General features: G+C 39.7%; 3 protein-coding genes and 7 non-coding genes across 11 annotated transcripts; 9 read left to right on the forward strand and 1 right to left on the reverse strand.

Moving 5' to 3' along the window:
• Window positions 1-234: 234 nt before the first annotated feature.
• Window positions 235-5,644, forward strand: lctlb (lactase-like b). Its single transcript, XM_010735117.3, has 14 exons — window positions 235-274; window positions 1,319-1,502; window positions 1,622-1,782; window positions 1,878-1,965; window positions 2,071-2,180; window positions 2,272-2,400; window positions 2,502-2,597; window positions 2,687-2,741; window positions 2,830-2,991; window positions 3,078-3,355; window positions 3,484-3,610; window positions 3,692-3,891; window positions 3,991-4,054; window positions 5,184-5,644. Exons 2-14 carry the CDS (start codon window positions 1,376-1,378, stop codon window positions 5,297-5,299), a joined length of 1,713 nt encoding a protein of 570 aa, XP_010733419.3. The 5' UTR covers window positions 235-274; window positions 1,319-1,375; the 3' UTR covers window positions 5,300-5,644.
• zwilch (zwilch kinetochore protein) lies at window positions 5,355-10,344 on the reverse strand. Its single transcript, XM_019272245.2, has 18 exons — window positions 10,165-10,344; window positions 9,952-9,994; window positions 9,770-9,862; window positions 8,973-9,130; window positions 8,673-8,863; window positions 8,506-8,585; window positions 8,275-8,430; window positions 8,068-8,139; window positions 7,885-7,978; window positions 7,748-7,800; window positions 7,560-7,656; window positions 7,384-7,463; window positions 7,138-7,294; window positions 7,020-7,048; window positions 6,800-6,936; window positions 6,608-6,703; window positions 6,167-6,282; window positions 5,355-6,045 (listed from the first exon to the last, which is right to left on the reverse strand). The coding sequence occupies exons 1-18, from the start codon at window positions 10,212-10,214 to the stop codon at window positions 5,957-5,959; spliced, it is 1,791 nt and encodes a 596-aa protein (XP_019127790.1). The 5' UTR covers window positions 10,215-10,344; the 3' UTR covers window positions 5,355-5,956.
• A 354-nt stretch (window positions 10,345-10,698) lies between these two features.
• On the forward strand, window positions 10,699-16,683 carry rpl4 (ribosomal protein L4). 2 transcript variants are annotated; one of them, XM_027272987.1, is made up of 10 exons: window positions 10,699-10,845; window positions 11,766-11,937; window positions 12,071-12,177; window positions 12,435-12,573; window positions 12,834-12,958; window positions 13,464-13,593; window positions 13,816-13,972; window positions 15,888-15,971; window positions 16,151-16,259; window positions 16,439-16,683. In XM_027272987.1, exons 1-10 carry the CDS (start codon window positions 10,843-10,845, stop codon window positions 16,484-16,486), a joined length of 1,074 nt encoding a protein of 357 aa, XP_027128788.1. In that variant the 5' UTR covers window positions 10,699-10,842; the 3' UTR covers window positions 16,487-16,683. The 2 variants fall into 2 exon arrangements, with proteins under 2 accessions (XP_027128788.1, XP_027128787.1); XM_027272986.1 differs by lacking the exons at window positions 15,888-15,971; window positions 16,151-16,259; window positions 16,439-16,683 and adding exons at window positions 14,176-14,259; window positions 14,441-14,561; window positions 14,653-14,813.
• On the forward strand, window positions 12,272-12,371 carry LOC113744286 (small nucleolar RNA SNORD16). Its single transcript, XR_003461419.1, has one exon. It is a non-coding gene; the product is annotated as a small nucleolar RNA SNORD16 (small nucleolar RNA).
• LOC113744287 (small nucleolar RNA SNORD16) lies at window positions 12,649-12,748 on the forward strand. Its single transcript, XR_003461420.1, has one exon. It is a non-coding gene; the product is annotated as a small nucleolar RNA SNORD16 (small nucleolar RNA).
• On the forward strand, window positions 14,027-14,097 carry LOC113744280 (small nucleolar RNA SNORD18). Its single transcript, XR_003461413.1, has one exon. It is a non-coding gene; the product is annotated as a small nucleolar RNA SNORD18 (small nucleolar RNA).
• LOC113744283 (small nucleolar RNA SNORD18) lies at window positions 14,299-14,365 on the forward strand. Its single transcript, XR_003461416.1, has one exon. It is a non-coding gene; the product is annotated as a small nucleolar RNA SNORD18 (small nucleolar RNA).
• Window positions 15,739-15,809, forward strand: LOC113744282 (small nucleolar RNA SNORD18). The gene has a single exon (XR_003461415.1). It is a non-coding gene; the product is annotated as a small nucleolar RNA SNORD18 (small nucleolar RNA).
• LOC113744285 (small nucleolar RNA SNORD18) lies at window positions 16,011-16,077 on the forward strand. The gene has a single exon (XR_003461418.1). It is a non-coding gene; the product is annotated as a small nucleolar RNA SNORD18 (small nucleolar RNA).
• Window positions 16,305-16,371, forward strand: LOC113744281 (small nucleolar RNA SNORD18). Its single transcript, XR_003461414.1, has one exon. It is a non-coding gene; the product is annotated as a small nucleolar RNA SNORD18 (small nucleolar RNA).
• Window positions 16,684-16,693: the final 10 nt, after the last annotated feature.

Consider the following 16,693-nt stretch of genomic DNA (forward strand, 5'->3'; position numbering starts at 1 on the left):
TGCAAACACTTTCCACCAGCAAACCATTCAGCACTTTCTAAACAGCAAAAACAAAACAGTGAGCCTCACAATAAAGCCAGCTTTTACAGTGACAGCAGGGACAGCTCTGGAGAAGGGTGGTGCTACAACAGGCAACATACAATAGAGATCGTACCAATAGCTACATACAGCTTCCTACATATTTTGCTGTTCCAGGAAACCTCCCATTCACCCAGGAGGGACTTGGGCTGAGCACACACACTTGCTGCAAATGAATTCTTCATAAGGTACCCAGGTAATCTTATGCTTTTGTGAATCAAATCTATTTATGCCAGTGATTTCATATATTATTCTCAGGAAGAAAACTGCTTAATGGAGAAAGTAGACTGGTTGCACAGCAGGCATTTTGACAAGTCAGTGATAGCTGCATTCTACTTAGGGAACCTGTTCAAGTTTATTTGAATTATCACATATGATCTTACATGGATATATAGTGCTGGTTTACTGGCACTGTTATTGGGATATCTGTTATTAAATCCATATGTGTTTTTCAGGCTTTCACAAGTCAAAACGTCAGCTGTACAACCAGACAATTATACAATCTATTATATATCTGCAGAAGAAGAAAAAACATGTTCATGAATGTACACCAATTAGTATTCATAATTGCAAGCTGAGTAGATTTTTAGGTTCTTTCCTTTGAGGTACTTTCATTCCTGATTTAAAGTTATATGCATGCATTGATTTATATGATATATTTAATGTGTCCTTCTGATTGCAAGCATATTAGAGGACACAGAAACTGGAAATCAAATTATTTACAAACAGAATTCTGGTAATTTTCTGAGAATACTCAAATCTAGACATCAATCATGCAAAAAAATAGCCTTTATTTCCATAACTGTCTAATGATGAGGTTATAAAAGTTCCCATATTCAAATTTAGTCTATATATGTGTGCATACACTATCATGTGATTGTGTACTGTAAATATATCAACCTCTCTGACATTAACTTTGCTTACAGAGGTGAAACCATAGTTTGTATGGGATCTGTCTGCCTCAGCAAGATGAGTTCACACTCCATTGAGTTTGAAAAGGGGGCATTTGACTCTGCATTAGGGATGTGGGACCCCCTGCAGTCCATTGCATTGGATGCTTTCAGTCTGTTTGATTGGCCATTTACTGTGACTATATTAAGGTTTTTTTCTGTTAATAATTCAGACAATTTGAGTGTTGTAAGCATGTTTGTTGTTGTGTATCTTGGATATAACAGCACTCCAGACCCAGCTTGTTATTGTGAATAAATGGTGATGATGAATGGTTCTCATATGTGTGTAGACGTCATTGAGCGACTGGAGCAGAACCAGACAGTGACTGACGAGGCTCAGGAGTATCATGCTGCCCCGCTGTGCATTCAGTGTGTGCCATGTGTTTGTGTTGGTGCTGTGTCTGTCTTCGGCTGAGGACTTCGACTGGACAAAGAACGACCACAGCTCCTTCTATTATGGCACTTTTCCAGCTGGTAAACATGCTGTTGTTTTCTACAGTTGAATTATTTGGTAACTTGTGAAATCATCCCATCTGAGAGCTGGTCATCTAACTCAGAGTTGAATGGTTGTTTGCCACTGGTGTATTTATTAGAATTTTCGTGGGGTGCCGGCAGTTCAGCCTATCAGACAGAAGGAGCCTGGGACAAAGATGGAAAAGGACTGAGCATCTGGGATGTGTTCAGTCATAAGAAAGGCAAAATCCAACACAATGAAACGGGGGATTCCTCTTGTGAAGGATACCACAAAATCAAGGTGGGATGATCAGGTGTTGTCTGTCTGAGAGATATGCAAAAGGAAATCTATATATTTCACTACATTATGTGTGTGTGTGTGTGTGTTTTGTACAGGATGATGTTAATTTGATAAAGGAGCTAAAGCTTAACCACTATCGCTTCTCCATATCATGGCCTAGACTCATCCCTACTGGTATAAAGTGTGAGTAACTGCTATTAATTCAAGCCTTTGAATATGAACCAGTATATAGGACTGCAATTTGTTCATTGCTAAAGCTGAGGGTGTTCACTTTGATACAATTCGCAGCTGACCACATAAATGAAAGAGGAATACAGTACTATGATGAACTGATTAACCAGCTACTGGAGAACAAGATCACTCCCATTGTTACTCTGTATCACTGGGATCTTCCACAGGTTGGTATACCAATCCAAACTTTACCCATTTTTGCACTACAACACTGTTCTTCTTCGCTTAGTTGAGTTACTGTATTCTTTGCTTTTCTAGGTTTTACAAGAGAAATATGGAGGATGGCAGAATATAAGCATGGTCAATCATTTCAATGAATATGCCAACCTGTGCTTTGAAAGATTTGGCGACCGAGTCAAGTACTGGATCACTTTCAACAATCCGTGGGTAGGCTAACACATGCATTTTTTCATCATAGAGCTTGGATAAATATGCTACCTGTTACTGAAAGTACCATTATCATACTAATACTTCATAATCTGCTTCAGTCTATAGCAGTTGAAGGTTATGAGACAGGTGAGCATGCTCCTGGACTGAAGCTGAGAGGAACAGGAGCGTACAGAGCTGCCCATCACATAATCAAGGTAGGTGAATGCATTCAATTCTTATTATAAAAACACTTAAAAAATCGCCACTCTGAAGTGAAATCATCCTCAAAACATCTTTTTCACAGGCACATGCTAAGGTTTGGCACACTTATGATACACAATGGAGGGCAAAACAAAAAGGTAAACTCTTGAGAGTAACATATTGACTTCATTCTGTCTCTTAACAGTAGTCTGTCTTAGTGTTGAGAACTGCTGCTCGCATCTGCAGGTCTGGTTGGCATCTCTCTGTCTGGAGATTGGGGAGAGCCGGTGGATATCAGCAACCAGAAAGACATTGAGGCAGCTGAGAGATACGTCCAGTTCTACCTGGGCTGGTTTGCCACACCCATCTTTCATGGAGACTACCCTCAAGTGATGAAAGACTTCATTGGTAAATTAAGTTGTAAACAGTTAATCCTGGAAGTCAGATCAGTTATTTGGAAATTAACTAATCATTTGTTGTAACTGTGTGTGCAGGAAGAAAGAGCGTCCAACAGGGCCTCGGGATGTCTCGCCTGCCCACATTTTCCCCTCAAGAGAAGAGCTACATCAAGAGCACCTGTGACTTCCTCGGCATTGGTCATTTCACCACACGCTACATCACCCAGAAGAGCAACCCGTCAGGTCGTAGTAGCGGCAGCTACTTCACTGACCGTGACCTAGCTGAGCTAGTTGACCCACGATGGCCTGATCCTGGGTCTGAGTGGCTCTACTCTGTGCCCTGGGGATTCAGACGTCTGCTCAATTTTGTCAAGGTGACATATAGTGAATGATGCAGAACAGGCTTGTTGACATTTGTGCTGTACCTGAAATGATTTCAGCGCACTGCAACCCTGGTTTAATTATATTACAACAGCATCATGTTGATTTGTCCCCCATCTAGACTCAGTATGGAAACCCAATGATTTATGTGACCGAGAATGGAGTCTCTGAGAAGATGCCGTGCACAGAGCTGTGTGATGACTGGAGGATACAGTATTATAAAGACTACATCAATGAGATGCTGAAAGGTGAATAAGCTCACACATTTTGTTTAGAGTAAATCTAATCAAAGTTTAATCCAACTCTCTGTTTTCTGTGGTGTCATTCAGCTATCAAAGATGGAGTCAATGTGAAGGGCTACACTGCATGGTCCCTGCTGGACAAGTTTGAGTGGGATGAAGGCTACTCTGAGAGGTTTGGCTTGTACTATGTGGACTTCAGGAACAAAAACAAGCCTCGCTATCCCAAAGCTTCTGTTCAGTTTTACAAACGCATCATCGGCTTCAATGGATTTCCCAATCAGAGAGAGGTAAGACATGCAAGGTAGTTGCTACAAAGCCCTATTATTATATTTTGCCACAAAAATATCGTCAGTGATGATGCTTGTATGCTTGTAAAACTCCCACAGGTTGAAAACTGGAGAAGGAAGGCTGTTGAGACGTGCTCTTCTAGCAACCAGCTCCTGGCTGCAGGTCAGTTCCTCTATAACAGCCCAGGTTATGTTTATCAGTTATCCGTGGTGAACAGCTAGCTGGGGTAAACAAATAAAGATTCTGACCTAAATATCAAAAAACGTGCTTATAGTTTTTAAAATGAATATAAGATCAAGAATTATAATTTGACTTGAATATGTGTTTCTGTTCATTAAGCACCTCAGAAAACACATTGCAAGCTATTAATGACATAAGAATGATGGAAATATAAAACATAATTAAGAAATCTCTAACAGAATATCTGAGATATCTTCTTTGTTTGCCCCTCCAGCTAGAAGAAAATCCAAGGAACATGCAGAAATGCCAAAGGTTTGGCCAGTGCATGATGAAGTTTAGAACTTGAGGGTATATATATCTTCCATAAATGTCATTTTTTGTTGATGCTGTGTGATGTTTTAAATCTAACCGAATTAAGCCTCTGCCGTTTAACACTAAAACATGCCTCTGAAACAAGCTTGTACTCTTGTACAGTGTGTAACTACGTCTCCATTTATCTGATGTTTTACTCGTGTGCTTAAATCTAATTTGCAACCAAGAACAGCCCTTTTGATTTCACGGCAGCTGACAAAAACTCAGTAAGCATAAGGCTTACCTGTGGACTTATTTCACAAAGCAGGGTTTATAAATTTACCCAGATAAAATAAATCATTGAAAAAGTCTGTGATAGATCTCAATTAAATTTAGGAAGCAAAACTTCAGCATGAGGTTTGGGAACATGATTCAGCCATGCCTGTTGAGGACTGGTAATTAAAAATTACATTTCATTAGATTGGATTTTTAAAGGTTATCTGGCGATGGTGCAAATGCTGCTTTCTGAATTATTCCCCAGTCGCTGCATGCAGTTCTCAAAGGGTTAAAGTGCCGTTAATCAACTCTGAGTACTTTCTCTTTTTTTATTAGAGGAACAGCGGAGTACTGCTGCCAATATTCTAAGACTTATACATGGTAAGAAAACACTCATGCTCACTATGAATCAGATAAAGAATGATTTCATTCAGGGAATAATATTAACCCTTTGAGTGCTGTGCTTGAGCATCATTACTCGCTTCACAAACAGTGTCTGAACTACAATAATAATGCTTGGGAGTTATCGCTGTGTGTTTTGCAGACCCTCTGACCAGCCACATGGAGATGGTAACTGAGATCGTTGTTCCCACTGTGTGCACACTCTCTATCTTGCTCAGTGCCATTCTCCTTATGTTCCTGCTGCGGAGGCGGAACTAGAAAGATCTCACAGTGTGCAGGTTTACAAACACAAACAACACACACACACACATTCTAAGTGCATCTTTTCTTTAATGGATCATGTGTGAACATAAATACATTATTTGAACTGAGAATTAGTGACTTCATTAATTTGATGTGCATACAGTGTTTGCTGTAAAAACCTTGGTTTAGCCTATAATAATGAATTTAGTACCAGACACTTGAACAGTGTGGATAGCCCTGAAAACCTGTTGGATTTGGTTGTATTGCATTAAGGAATAATATCATTGCAAATATCCCTTGTGATCTACTGTACTTTGTGTTTTTTATTTGGTTTCAACTGGGAGTTGCTTGGCAAAAAAACAACAACTTCAAAATCTCTTTCAGATGCTATATAGAACAGAAAAAAAAAAACTGTAAATGTGATGATAAAGATGCGATTAGAAAGCCAACAACAGTGTACAGAACAAACATACAAAATAACTGAGCGTTGTACATTAAAAACATATTAGGAAAATACAGTATATTAACACCCTACAGTTGTCTGTGTATGCTTTATGATGCAGTAAAAGGTCATCGGGCTAGTTCTTATTTTAAAACATGTTAATTGCAGATGAGAATATCAAAAATGAAAATAAACTTCTCCCTTGTTGTTTAGTTGTGCTCTGTGTAAATTCAAGCAATGTTGACGAGACTGCAGCACACCATGGTGGAGAAAAAGGCAGGCTCCTCACTGTCCCCATTCACCGTTTCATTTGGGTAATCTATAAGACAGAACAGTTAAAGAAGGAAAGAATTTATCTGTGCTGTATCCTGGGAAAGTAACCATCTGTAACTTTGTGGTATAAAGCATGTGCTATATTTGGAGTGGAGCGTAAAGATCACCTGTTTCGAAGATGACATGATCAACCATCGGCGTGTCACTCAGCTGTAAGGATGTCCTGACCTCACGAGGACCGTGGCCACTGGACACCTCGACACCCCACAATGCTGGTTGCTCTCTGTGTGGGATGAGACAACAGCCCATGTTAAAACTTTGAATTTGGCACTTCAATGCATATTAGGTGTTCTCTCTAAATATTGTTGTGAAAACACAGGAGTACAAGAAACCTCATGAACACATCTGAATACAGTTGATTTGCTTCTGTAAAATTATGACGTTTGTTTTAAAATTTCACACATGATGCAGGGTACAAAATCCAAACTTTCACTATTTTCTTTTTCGTAGGTAAAGCAAGCAACTAGTTTGTGTTCAAAAATGGATGAAAAGACAAATATCTCCATTTCATTTTCAGTTGATGCAGTCAGTGTACAAATCATCCTTACTTCTGGTAGAAGTGGCCGATCAGTGCAGGTTTGATTTGCAGCTTGAATTCATGCTCCTCATCATATGGGTATGTTTTGTAGTGCTGCAAACATGATCTATGAGAAAGGAAATTGTCTACTTTAATGCCATCTTTAGGAAAGTACATTTTACACACACACACATACATCAATGGGAAAAGCCACTTGATTTACTGTGTGAGATGGAAGAGCCGGTCATAAGGCAAACCCAGGAAAGTACTGCAGGTCAAAATGATTTCCAGCAGATGGTGCAGTTTTCGGAGTCGGATCACTTGCTCCTGCAGATCAACCTCTGTGTTCAGGTAATAACACTATAGAGGAAAATGTTCAGATTTTGAGTATTTTGTAAGCAGACATTTGAAAGTAGTTGTCAGTAAAATAATCTTAAGCTTACCAAGTGATTTAGAGTTGTCAATTCTTTACCTGAGGAAAAAATGCAAGGAGTTGAATATCAATGCAAAGTTGGTAACATTGAGTTTGACAGATATTCACAGTGATAAATAAGAGGTTACCAATGAGGTAGTTAATGTAGTCCTTTCTCATCTTGTCTAGACCCATTTCTAACAGCATGTGGACAGGTGTGACACCTGTGAGAGACACATGATCGATCTGCTGGTGGTAAGACTGCAGGATGAGCTTGCTCAGGGAGCTGCTGCTGTCTCTGTGAATCTGGAGGAAATAAAACAAAAGATTAACAAAACAACAACAACCAACAATATTCTCTCAGTGATAAAGTTTTCAGAAACACCATTTCATACCCAAGGTTTGATGTCACCATATCTGAGAGCTTCAGTGACCAATTTCAGGCAGTCTCCGATGTCCTGATATGAAGTCACACCTATAATGGAGGAATGGAGAAAATTGGTTGTCGCTTTTTGTTTGTAATGCTTAATCGGATGAATCCTGGTTTTCCGTAACAGAGGAACTGACTCACTCTTTCTCATCCGAACCCACAGCTGCTCCACAAAATCCAAATCACCTCGTTCCAAGATAGAATTGAAAATGGGAGTCTCCGTCTCAGGCTTTGTGGTCTAAGAAAAGATAAAGAAGCAAGACATCTGCCACATTTATTCTGAAATAAAGGAATTTGTGAAAAGCCCATTTATTTGAATACCATCATACCTCAGCTGGTTTTGCAGCCCGGTCCTGTAGTATCTTTGCAGTGTCCTGAAGCTCTGAAAGAAGGAAAAGTACTCTTCCTAACTACCTGTTAAGATTAAAATCATAGTGAAGGTGCATCGGTTAAACAAAACAGATACCTTCTAGAAAGGCCTTGGTCAGATTTACAGCTGACGTGCTTTCCAAAGGTTCCATCCATTCAGTCTCACCAGTTCTCAAACCATCAGCAAGAGTCTGAAATAACAGGGATTGGATATATTTAGTAGTTTACTTGTGTGTTGATACTCACAGTCATTCATCTCAGATTACTGTGGGACACAAACCTGGAGAAACTCCAGTTCCCTGTACATCTCGAACAATGGGCTCCTCATGTCCCCGCTGGCAACTTTGATATTCTGCATGTGAACAAATATAAATAAGGCAAGTCCTTTATACTTTATAAAAAAAAAAAAAAGAATATGTACTGCAGAAAATAGTACATAGTATGTTTAGCATGCTTTGAGTGGAAATTGCTGGAAATTGATGCTTACCAGAGTTGCTGTAGAGGAAAGGGGTGGGGTCTCAAGGATACGCTCCACATGACCCCATTTGAAATCCACTGTCACAGAACTCTGTGACTCAATTGTGGTGTTTTCAACAACAGTGGAGCCGAACAAGTTGAACCTGGCACTGCATTTAATCACCATCTGAAAGCATCAACAGATGTAAGTGAACGACGATTCATTCACACTGACTTAGAGAAAGGATGCACGCTTGCTTACAGAGGATGGGTGATGCCTTTTCTTGTGTTCTTGTTTAAGATCGTCCAAGGTTATGAGAGATTGTTTATCCACAGTTAAGCCTAATAAATATCAAAAAACAATTAAATTATACTAGAAATATTTCAAGGGTCCATTATTCAAAGATGTATGAAGCATTTGAATTATACCTTTGCAGGTAACACAGTATAATTTGACACCAGATACTTTATTGCCCACGTTGACTGTTTCAGCTCCTAACCAGGTTGTTCCAGCTGGATCAGACATGTCACACCGCACCCAGAGAGGGTGTAAGGCAGGTTTGTTGTCCACAGCTGACACATTAGAATTTTGAGATAATGTGTAAAAAGACAGCAACTGCCTATAAAAACAGAAAGAAAAAATATTTTACTTATCATCTACATGGTATATATATATCCTGCAATCATTTCCCTTAACAAGATGATGTTACACTTCTTAGCACTGGTCACCTTGCTTTCACGACTGTGAGTGGCTGTGGTCCCAATTCTGTCTGGAGTTCATTGGCAGCAGCATCAGCATCAGCATCAGCATCATCATCATCATCATCATCAGTGCAGTTGGATGTTTCAGTAATTTGTTGACCATTGGGTTCACTTATTTTAGGAGCCTTATGAATTAAAGAAATAAAAACATGATAAGTATTAGTATAATATTTGTACCTGCAGTTATCTTGAGTTATAGTACATCTGTTGCTTTTATAGTGGTGCATGTTTGAGATACACAATAATGACAACTGAACTTTAAGGCTAGTGGAGTATACTAGTTATATGAAATTAAATATGCACTATACCAACATTAGCAAGTATAAGTAACTGCTGATGTATCACATCACTTCTTACACTATGGTCACTTTATATTACAATACTCTTTTTATATATCATGCCACTTTTATCCTCAGTACTTGTCTGTTTTGAAGGTTAATTGTTTTTTGTGTTTATTATGTAGGTTATAGATATTTCTGTTTATTGTAGTTTTTTTTTTGTTTTTTTTTTGCCTTTTCTACTTTTTTCTAATTCTGTAGTGTATGCTTCACTTTCCTCTGCTGCTGTAACAAGTAAATTCCCCCGTGGTGGGATGAATAAAGTATATCTAATCTAATCACAAAAAACAAACAAACATTAAAATATAGATTGTGCAAGATGATGTTGATGTGTTTATTTCATTTGCATGCTATGCAGTAATACTTGTCTAGAGCTTGCATACCAGCTGAATATATCTAATAAGTCACAGCATTTACATAACTCACAGCTTTTTCACAGATGAAGACTGGCTGGTTGCCACAGTACATGTTCAGCACAGGGATTTTGTCTCCATTCATCTTTATCATTTGGATGTCCTCCTGAAATCCAACATCAACAACAATATACTATAACACAGAAAGGTTAGATACAGTAAACTGCAACATATTTAACTTTACAGTGAAATTACCTCATATGTAGATGGATTACTGCTTTCCCCATCTTGAAGAGACCTTCGACCAAACGGCATAACACAAACAAAACACAAAAAAATGGAGATAAGTAGGATAGTTAGTGGTTATTGAAGCGATTGAATAGTGAGCATAAGCTGAAGACTAACAGCTCATTAACTGGCGTTAATATTACGTTATCTTAAAAGAAATAGAAACAAAAGCAAACTCACCGAAGAAAAGTATAAAACTCCTTAGCGCTAGATATGACCTTTGAGCCCATTGTGAAAAATATGGAGCAACTCTTCGGTCAAAGTATTAATACTGTGTGAAGAAGTCAGAAGTTAGCAGAGTTTAGCCGTTTGTGGCGCTACTGTTGATATTTTGACAGTCGCGCGCTCACTCGGGTGGTGACGTAGTGAGGTCACGGGTCACTTTATCGTTATTTTATTTTTTTTAAATTTTACAGAAATTAATAAATGGAGTTGTTAAAGTGTGTAAATACTTATACTAGAAAATGTAAATAAATTAAATTATATTTTATTTTAAAATGTTACTTATAAAACAGTTCACCTCTTTACGTTCAGCTTACGCCAACATGGCGTAAAGAAATAGTCCCCAGTTCTAGCAACAAACTTTAAGTTTGTTTTTTTTCGTTGTCGAGTGAATTTTAATGAGAACACTAAAGCAACTATTTATAAAAATCATGTTTGTTTTTTTATAATTATTATGCGTGTTTGTTTTCGGTGAGCAAAACGAAAATGATGGAAAATAAAACCCTGTCGACGGAAGTGCTATGTGTCGCAGCGGAGGCATAAACCACTCAGGGTGATTCACCAACTTCCTTTTTACTGTGGCCGCCATAGCGAGTGGAGCGTGGTCCCCGGCGAGCCGAAAACTAATCATTTAAAATGGTAAGAAAACACACTCATAATGCCACAAATGTGCAGTATTATATCTGTGGCTTATACTGTTGATTGTACTGTACAAACAAACCCCCATTCCGTGTCGGTGGGACGCTTAAATTACGGTTTAACAGAGCAGTGAGTTGAAGTCCTCCCGGCTAACGAAGCTAACACGAGGAGCCATTTTGGACGAGCTGAAGTAGTTACACGTGTGGCTGTCGAGTCAGCGGCAAGTGTGGCTCATTTAAAAGACATCTGCCGGCAGATTTAGCTCGCTTTAGAAACTACTCTTAATTTTAGTGCTGTTTATGCTGTGATCATTGTTAACACAGCTACAATGAGTGGACAAGGTGACGTTTAAAACCCGTTAGCAGCTTCGAGCTAAACTAAGGCCAACATCCGCAGATCACAGCTATTAAGACTACGACTAGTTTCTGAATATGTGGCGTTAATGAGCAGTTTCTGCCGCCGTTATGCTATTTTAAACGACTTGATTTAAAAATAGTAGTTGCACTAAGTTGTCTTAGACTTGGCACGCACATGTAAGACCTTAATGGCTTGTTTTCATGACACGTTGTAGACTGTGCTGCCAAAGAGGCATAGCATCTTAGATTATGTGTTACTTTGTAATCATCTGTTGCACGTCTGTCCGTCCTGGGAGAGGGATCCCTCCTCTTGGGCTCTTCCTCAGGTTTCTTCCACCTTTTTTCCCTGTTAAAGGGTTTTTTGTGGACAAGTTTCCACCTTTTTTCCCTGTTAAAGGGTTTTTTGTGGACAAGTTTTTCCTCCCTCGAACCGAGGGTCTAAGGACAGATTGTAAAGCCCTCAGAGAAAAATGTACTTTGTGACTATGGGCTATACAAATACAATTTGATTTAATCTACATTATGCATGTGTTTGAAGCTCACTTTGAATTTTGCTTCCTTTAGGCCTGTGCCCGACCGTTGATCTCGGTTTACTCCGAGAAAGGAGAATCGGCAGGCAAGAATGTTGTCATGCCTGCTGTGTTCAAGGCTCCAATTCGCCCTGATGTTGTGAATTTTGTTCACACCAACATGCGCAAGAACAGCCGCCAGCCATATGCAGTCAGCGAACTGGCAGGTGAGTGTGTATACAGTCTGCCCCCAATTCGCATGTTGCTCCAAGGTTCAGCATCTGTTTTTTTTTAAGATGGCGATTGACCTCATGCACTCACAAATCTGTAATTTTAAGTGTGTCATTTAATTCATTTCAGGTCACCAGACCAGCGCTGAGTCCTGGGGTACAGGAAGAGCTGTGGCTCGTATCCCTCGTGTGAGAGGTGGTGGTACTCACCGCTCAGGCCAGGGTGCCTTTGGAAATGTATCCTTCTGACAAGAACTAAAGTTTCACTTTTTCCTCCTGCCTTTTTTATAGTTCTGTATGTGCTGAGGCAAACAAACTCAATCAAAAGACTTGCAGTGATGGTGTAATTTGCGTCTGACTCTGTGACCAGTGACAGTATGCCTGCTGTCATATGCTGGCACAGATGGTTGACGAACAACAGAGTCTGAGCAGGCATTAGGTACATAATAATTTATGACTTCATAAGTTGTCAAACGACCTTGACTTTGATCTAGATGTGCCGCGGAGGTCGTATGTTTGCTCCCACCAAGACTTGGCGCCGCTGGCACCGCAGGATCAACACAACCCAGAAGCGCTATGCTATCTGCTCTGCAGTGGCTGCTTCTGCCATCCCTGCACTTGTGATGTCCAAAGGTAAGCCCTAAAAACATCTACAGAGGGCAAAACATTTTAAAATATGCCGTTAATGAAATAAAATTAAGTTTGACTTGCCATGATGGTGTAATTTGCGTCTGATCTTGTGAACAGTGACAGTTGCCTGCTGTCTTTAAGCTGTCATAAGGAATTGATGTATGATAAATTCTGAGCAAGCTCCTGTAACATCGTAGTCCTTAACAGTCACAAGATGATTGTGTGTAGATATCTTTGGTTGACATGATGGTCTTGCCTCTTAGGACACCGCATTGAGGAAATCCCCGAGGTCCCACTGGTGGTCGAGGACAAAGTTGAGGGCTACAAGAAGACCAAGGAGGCTGTGCTGCTGCTGAAGAAGCTCAAAGCCTGGAACGACATCAAGAAGGTAATTTTCAGGTTTTCTCTTGATTCAGCGCTTCATTAAAGGGAGCATGTGATTTGATATTGAAACACTGAAAATGAAGTGTTAATTTCAGCTCAAAGGATATATGATGTTCATAACTTCCATATTGTATATTTTTATATACATCATGGTTCCCTCATGTGCTTGAAGACTCTAAAAGATTGAATTTTAGGGGAAAATATCAAGATGTAAGAGTTCTTTAAAATGGATATGGAGTCATTGAAAGTGAATAGAAATCAAAGGTGCCATTACATTTTACGTGTTCACACATTAAAGTTTTTCCTTAATCTGAGCTTCTGTAAAGAATCAACCACGATCCATGTTCAAACTGTACCATGCTAGGTACTTGAATTTGTGGGAACTGGACTGACCTTGTTAGTTTCACTAGTATTGAGAATTGTGCCTCTGCCTGTGGTTTAGTCCATCTGTTAAGCATGAGTAGGTGTCTTAATAGCATATTAAAATAATATAAACTTGACATTCCCAGGTGTACGCCTCTCAGCGCATGCGTGCTGGTAAGGGTAAGATGAGAAATCGCAGACGCATTCAGCGTAGAGGACCCTGCATCATCTACAACCAAGACGCTGGAGTCACCAAAGCTTTCAGAAATATCCCAGGTGTGTTATTTGGTCAAATAAAATTCATTACTGTTAATTATCTCATTGGATAATTACAATGTACAGTTTGTATGCACTGGTTATTCAGTGTAGTAACATAGGAATAACACTGTGGTATCTTAGATTATAGACTCAATCTTGCATATTGCAGTTGTCTTGTGGTAGTTATCAAAGAAGAGAACGCTCAGCCAGTGAGTTTGATTATTTTGCTGTATTTTGAAGGCATCACTCTGCAGAACGTGAACAAGCTGAACCTCCTGAGGCTTGCCCCCGGTGGTCACGTTGGACGCTTCTGCATCTGGACAGAGAGTGCTTTCCGCAAGCTGGACGAGCTGTACGGCACCTGGCGCAAACCTGCTTCCCTGAAGATCGGCTACAAGTGAGTGTTTAAGAAGTGATTGCACGGTAGCATTAGTTAAAAAGGTGTTTAACAATACAGTGATGAGCTTCCACTTCATGGTCCGTGTTTTTGAATTTCTGTGATATTAACGAAGTTCTGAGTTTAAGCAATAAGTAATAGGTTTGCTGCTTTCTTAATTTCCAACATGAGTAATTAAATTCTCAATGTCTTATTAATTCCAGCCTGCCCATGCACAAGATGACCAACACAGACCTGAGCAGGATCCTGAAGAGTGAGGAGATCCAGAAAGCACTTCGTACACCTAAGTAAGCACTGCTTAACTCTTGAAATGTGTTTTAGCTTGTCAACTATGATGATGTTCCACTTCAGGTCCGTGTTTCTGATTCCTGATTATATGGAAGTCCTGAGCGACACAAAGTAAATAACAAACTTAAGCAGTTTAGTCCAAGTCCACTTTGTTAATACCTGGTTATTTTGTCATTGTAGCAAGAAGATCAACCGCAGAGTACTGAAGAAGAATCCTCTGAAGAACCTGAGGATAATGCTCAAACTGAACCCATATGCCAAGACAGCAAGACGTCATGCCATCCTCAAGCATGACCCTGCGGTAAGAACCAGAACAATTCAAATAGTAGTAAAAATTATAACTGTAATTGCTGATTATGACTTTAAAAAACTTTGTTTGTTCCTCGCCATAGATCAAGGCCAAGATGCTGAAACCCAAGAGAAAGCCTGGAAAGAAGGGAGCACCTGCCAAGCCCAAAACCAAGGCATAAATTTAAAACTCTCTCACAGACTGGTGTTCAGTGATAAATAAATCAGTTGATTCATATGAATGAGTCAGATCTGTCATTCAAAATTGATTCACAAGACTATTTATTTCTCACAATATGCTAACAAAGACTCATCTGGTGGTGGTGTAAGGACATGGGTAAAGTGGAAAACATCAAGCGCACAGGTTGAGCAGCGTTTCAGATCATTTAATAATCTGATTATTAGAAACAGATGGCTTTTAAGGCGGGCTGCAATGTAGCCCAAAGAATTATTCAATAGTTAATTTCACTTGGCACATAGGTGTGTACACTAAACTTATATTATTGATTGCACAACTTTTAAACTCATTTAATAGTCCATATAAACATTTTACCCCCAAATACAAATCCAGTCATTCAAGGATCTTGGAGTTTGTTGTGGATTAAGTCAGTTGTACTGGTATGGTGAAACTAAAGGGGACTTCAGCTTGAAGGCCGACATCTTAAATTGTATAGGGCATGTATGAGTCCTAGCACTTTATACAGATAAAGGGGAATCCCATGAGTGTGTGCTACACTCATAAATACACCAAACTAGGCTGGCTTCAGCACAGGCCAAGTGAAGCATCCCCACGAGGACTTGGACTGATCCCATGCAGAGGACCGTGCATCATTTACAACGACGACATTGGTGTCACCGAAGCCTCCAGAAATGCCCCAGGTGTGTTGTTCAAATGTAAATGTCTTGGCTATGAATATTAGAATGTTTTCTTGAGTCTCTATAATACCTAATGTATAGTTCATGTCCTTGTTACAAACATAAGATGAAAGTGACGGTAACTCCTAACCTGGTGAGTTTTTAAATGTGCTGTGTTTTTGAGGCATCACTGCAGAACATGAGCAACCAACCAACCACCTGAGGCTTGTCAATGGACAAAGATGAGCTGACATACCTGGCAACCTGCTTCCCTGAATATATAAGTAAGTGTTTATGGAGCATTCGCACTGTAACAAGTAAAACTGACGATCACAGTACAGTGATGAGCTTCCACTTCATGGTCCGTGTTTTTGAATTTCTGTGATATTAACGAAGTTCTGAGTTTAAGCAATAAGTTATAGGTTTGCTGCTTTCATAATTTCCAACATGAGTAATTCAATTCTCAATGTCTTATTTATTCCAGCCTGCCCATGCACAAGATGACCAACACAGACCTGAGCAGGATCCTGAAGAGTGAAGAGATCCAGAAAGCACTTCGTACACCTAAGTAAGCACTGCTTAACTCTTGAAATGTGTTTTAGCTTGTCAACTATGATGATGTTCCACTTCAGGTCCGTGTTTCTGATTCCTGATTATATGGAAGTCCTGAGCGACACAAAGTATATAACAAACTTAAGCAGTTTAGTCCAAGTCCACTGTTAATACCTGGTTATTTTGTCATTATAGCAAGAAGATCAACCGCAGAGTACTGAAGAAGAATGCACAAGATAACCAACACAGACCCGAGCAGGATCCTGAGGAGCGAGAAGATCCAGGGAGAACTTTGCACACCCAGGTGAGCATTGCACAGTTTTTGCAATTTTCTTTTTCCCCAGCTTGTCAGCTATGATGATGTTCCACTTCAGGTCCGTGTTTCTGAATCCTGATTATATGGAAGTCCTGAGCAGCACAAAGTTAATAAACTTGCAGATTAGCATAAATCCACTTTAATACTTGGTTATTTTGTCATTTCAGTTAAATCAGCTGCAGAGTACTGAAGGAGAATCCTCTGAGGGACTTTGAGGGTGAAGCCTTACGCCAAGACAGCAAAAGGTCATGCCATCCTCAAACATGACTCTGCTGTAAGATGGTAAAACTGACTGTGACATGTTTGCCAAGAGGAATCCTGGAAAAGAGCAGCACCTGCCAAATCCAAGGCATCAATCTACTAATCTCTAAGACGGTGTTCGTTAATAAATAAATCAGCTGGTACAAATGAATGAGTCAGAC

The sequence above is a fragment of the Larimichthys crocea genome, chromosome XXI, assembly GCF_000972845.2.
Source record: "Larimichthys crocea isolate SSNF chromosome XXI, L_crocea_2.0, whole genome shotgun sequence".
NCBI lineage: Eukaryota > Metazoa > Chordata > Actinopteri > Sciaenidae > Larimichthys > Larimichthys crocea.

Excerpts from the sequence above, each read along its gene's own strand:
- rpl4 (XM_027272986.1), top strand. Across the intron at positions 12,178-12,434 it reads GCCAGGGTGCCTTTGGAAAT|ATGTGCCGCGGAGGTCGTAT; the intron begins GTATCCTTCTGA and ends ACTTTGATCTAG. Across the intron at positions 12,959-13,463 it reads CCTGGAACGACATCAAGAAG|GTGTACGCCTCTCAGCGCAT; the intron begins GTAATTTTCAGG and ends TGACATTCCCAG.
- lctlb (XM_010735117.3), top strand. The coding sequence starts at position 1,376 with ATGCTGCCCCGCTGTGCATTCAGTGTGTGCCATGTGTTTGTGTTGGTG. Across the intron at positions 1,783-1,877 it reads AAGGATACCACAAAATCAAG|GATGATGTTAATTTGATAAA; the intron begins GTGGGATGATCA and ends TGTTTTGTACAG. Across the intron at positions 3,356-3,483 it reads GTCTGCTCAATTTTGTCAAG|ACTCAGTATGGAAACCCAAT; the intron begins GTGACATATAGT and ends TCCCCCATCTAG.
- zwilch (XM_019272245.2), bottom strand. The coding sequence starts at position 10,214 with ATGGGCTCAAAGGTCATATCTAGCGCTAAGGAGTTTTATACTTTTCTT. Across the intron at positions 6,704-6,799 it reads CGGCTCTTCCATCTCACACA|ATCATGTTTGCAGCACTACA; the intron begins GTAAATCAAGTG and ends CCTTTCTCATAG. Across the intron at positions 6,046-6,166 it reads TCATGTCATCTTCGAAACAG|ATTACCCAAATGAAACGGTG; the intron begins GTGATCTTTACG and ends TCTGTCTTATAG.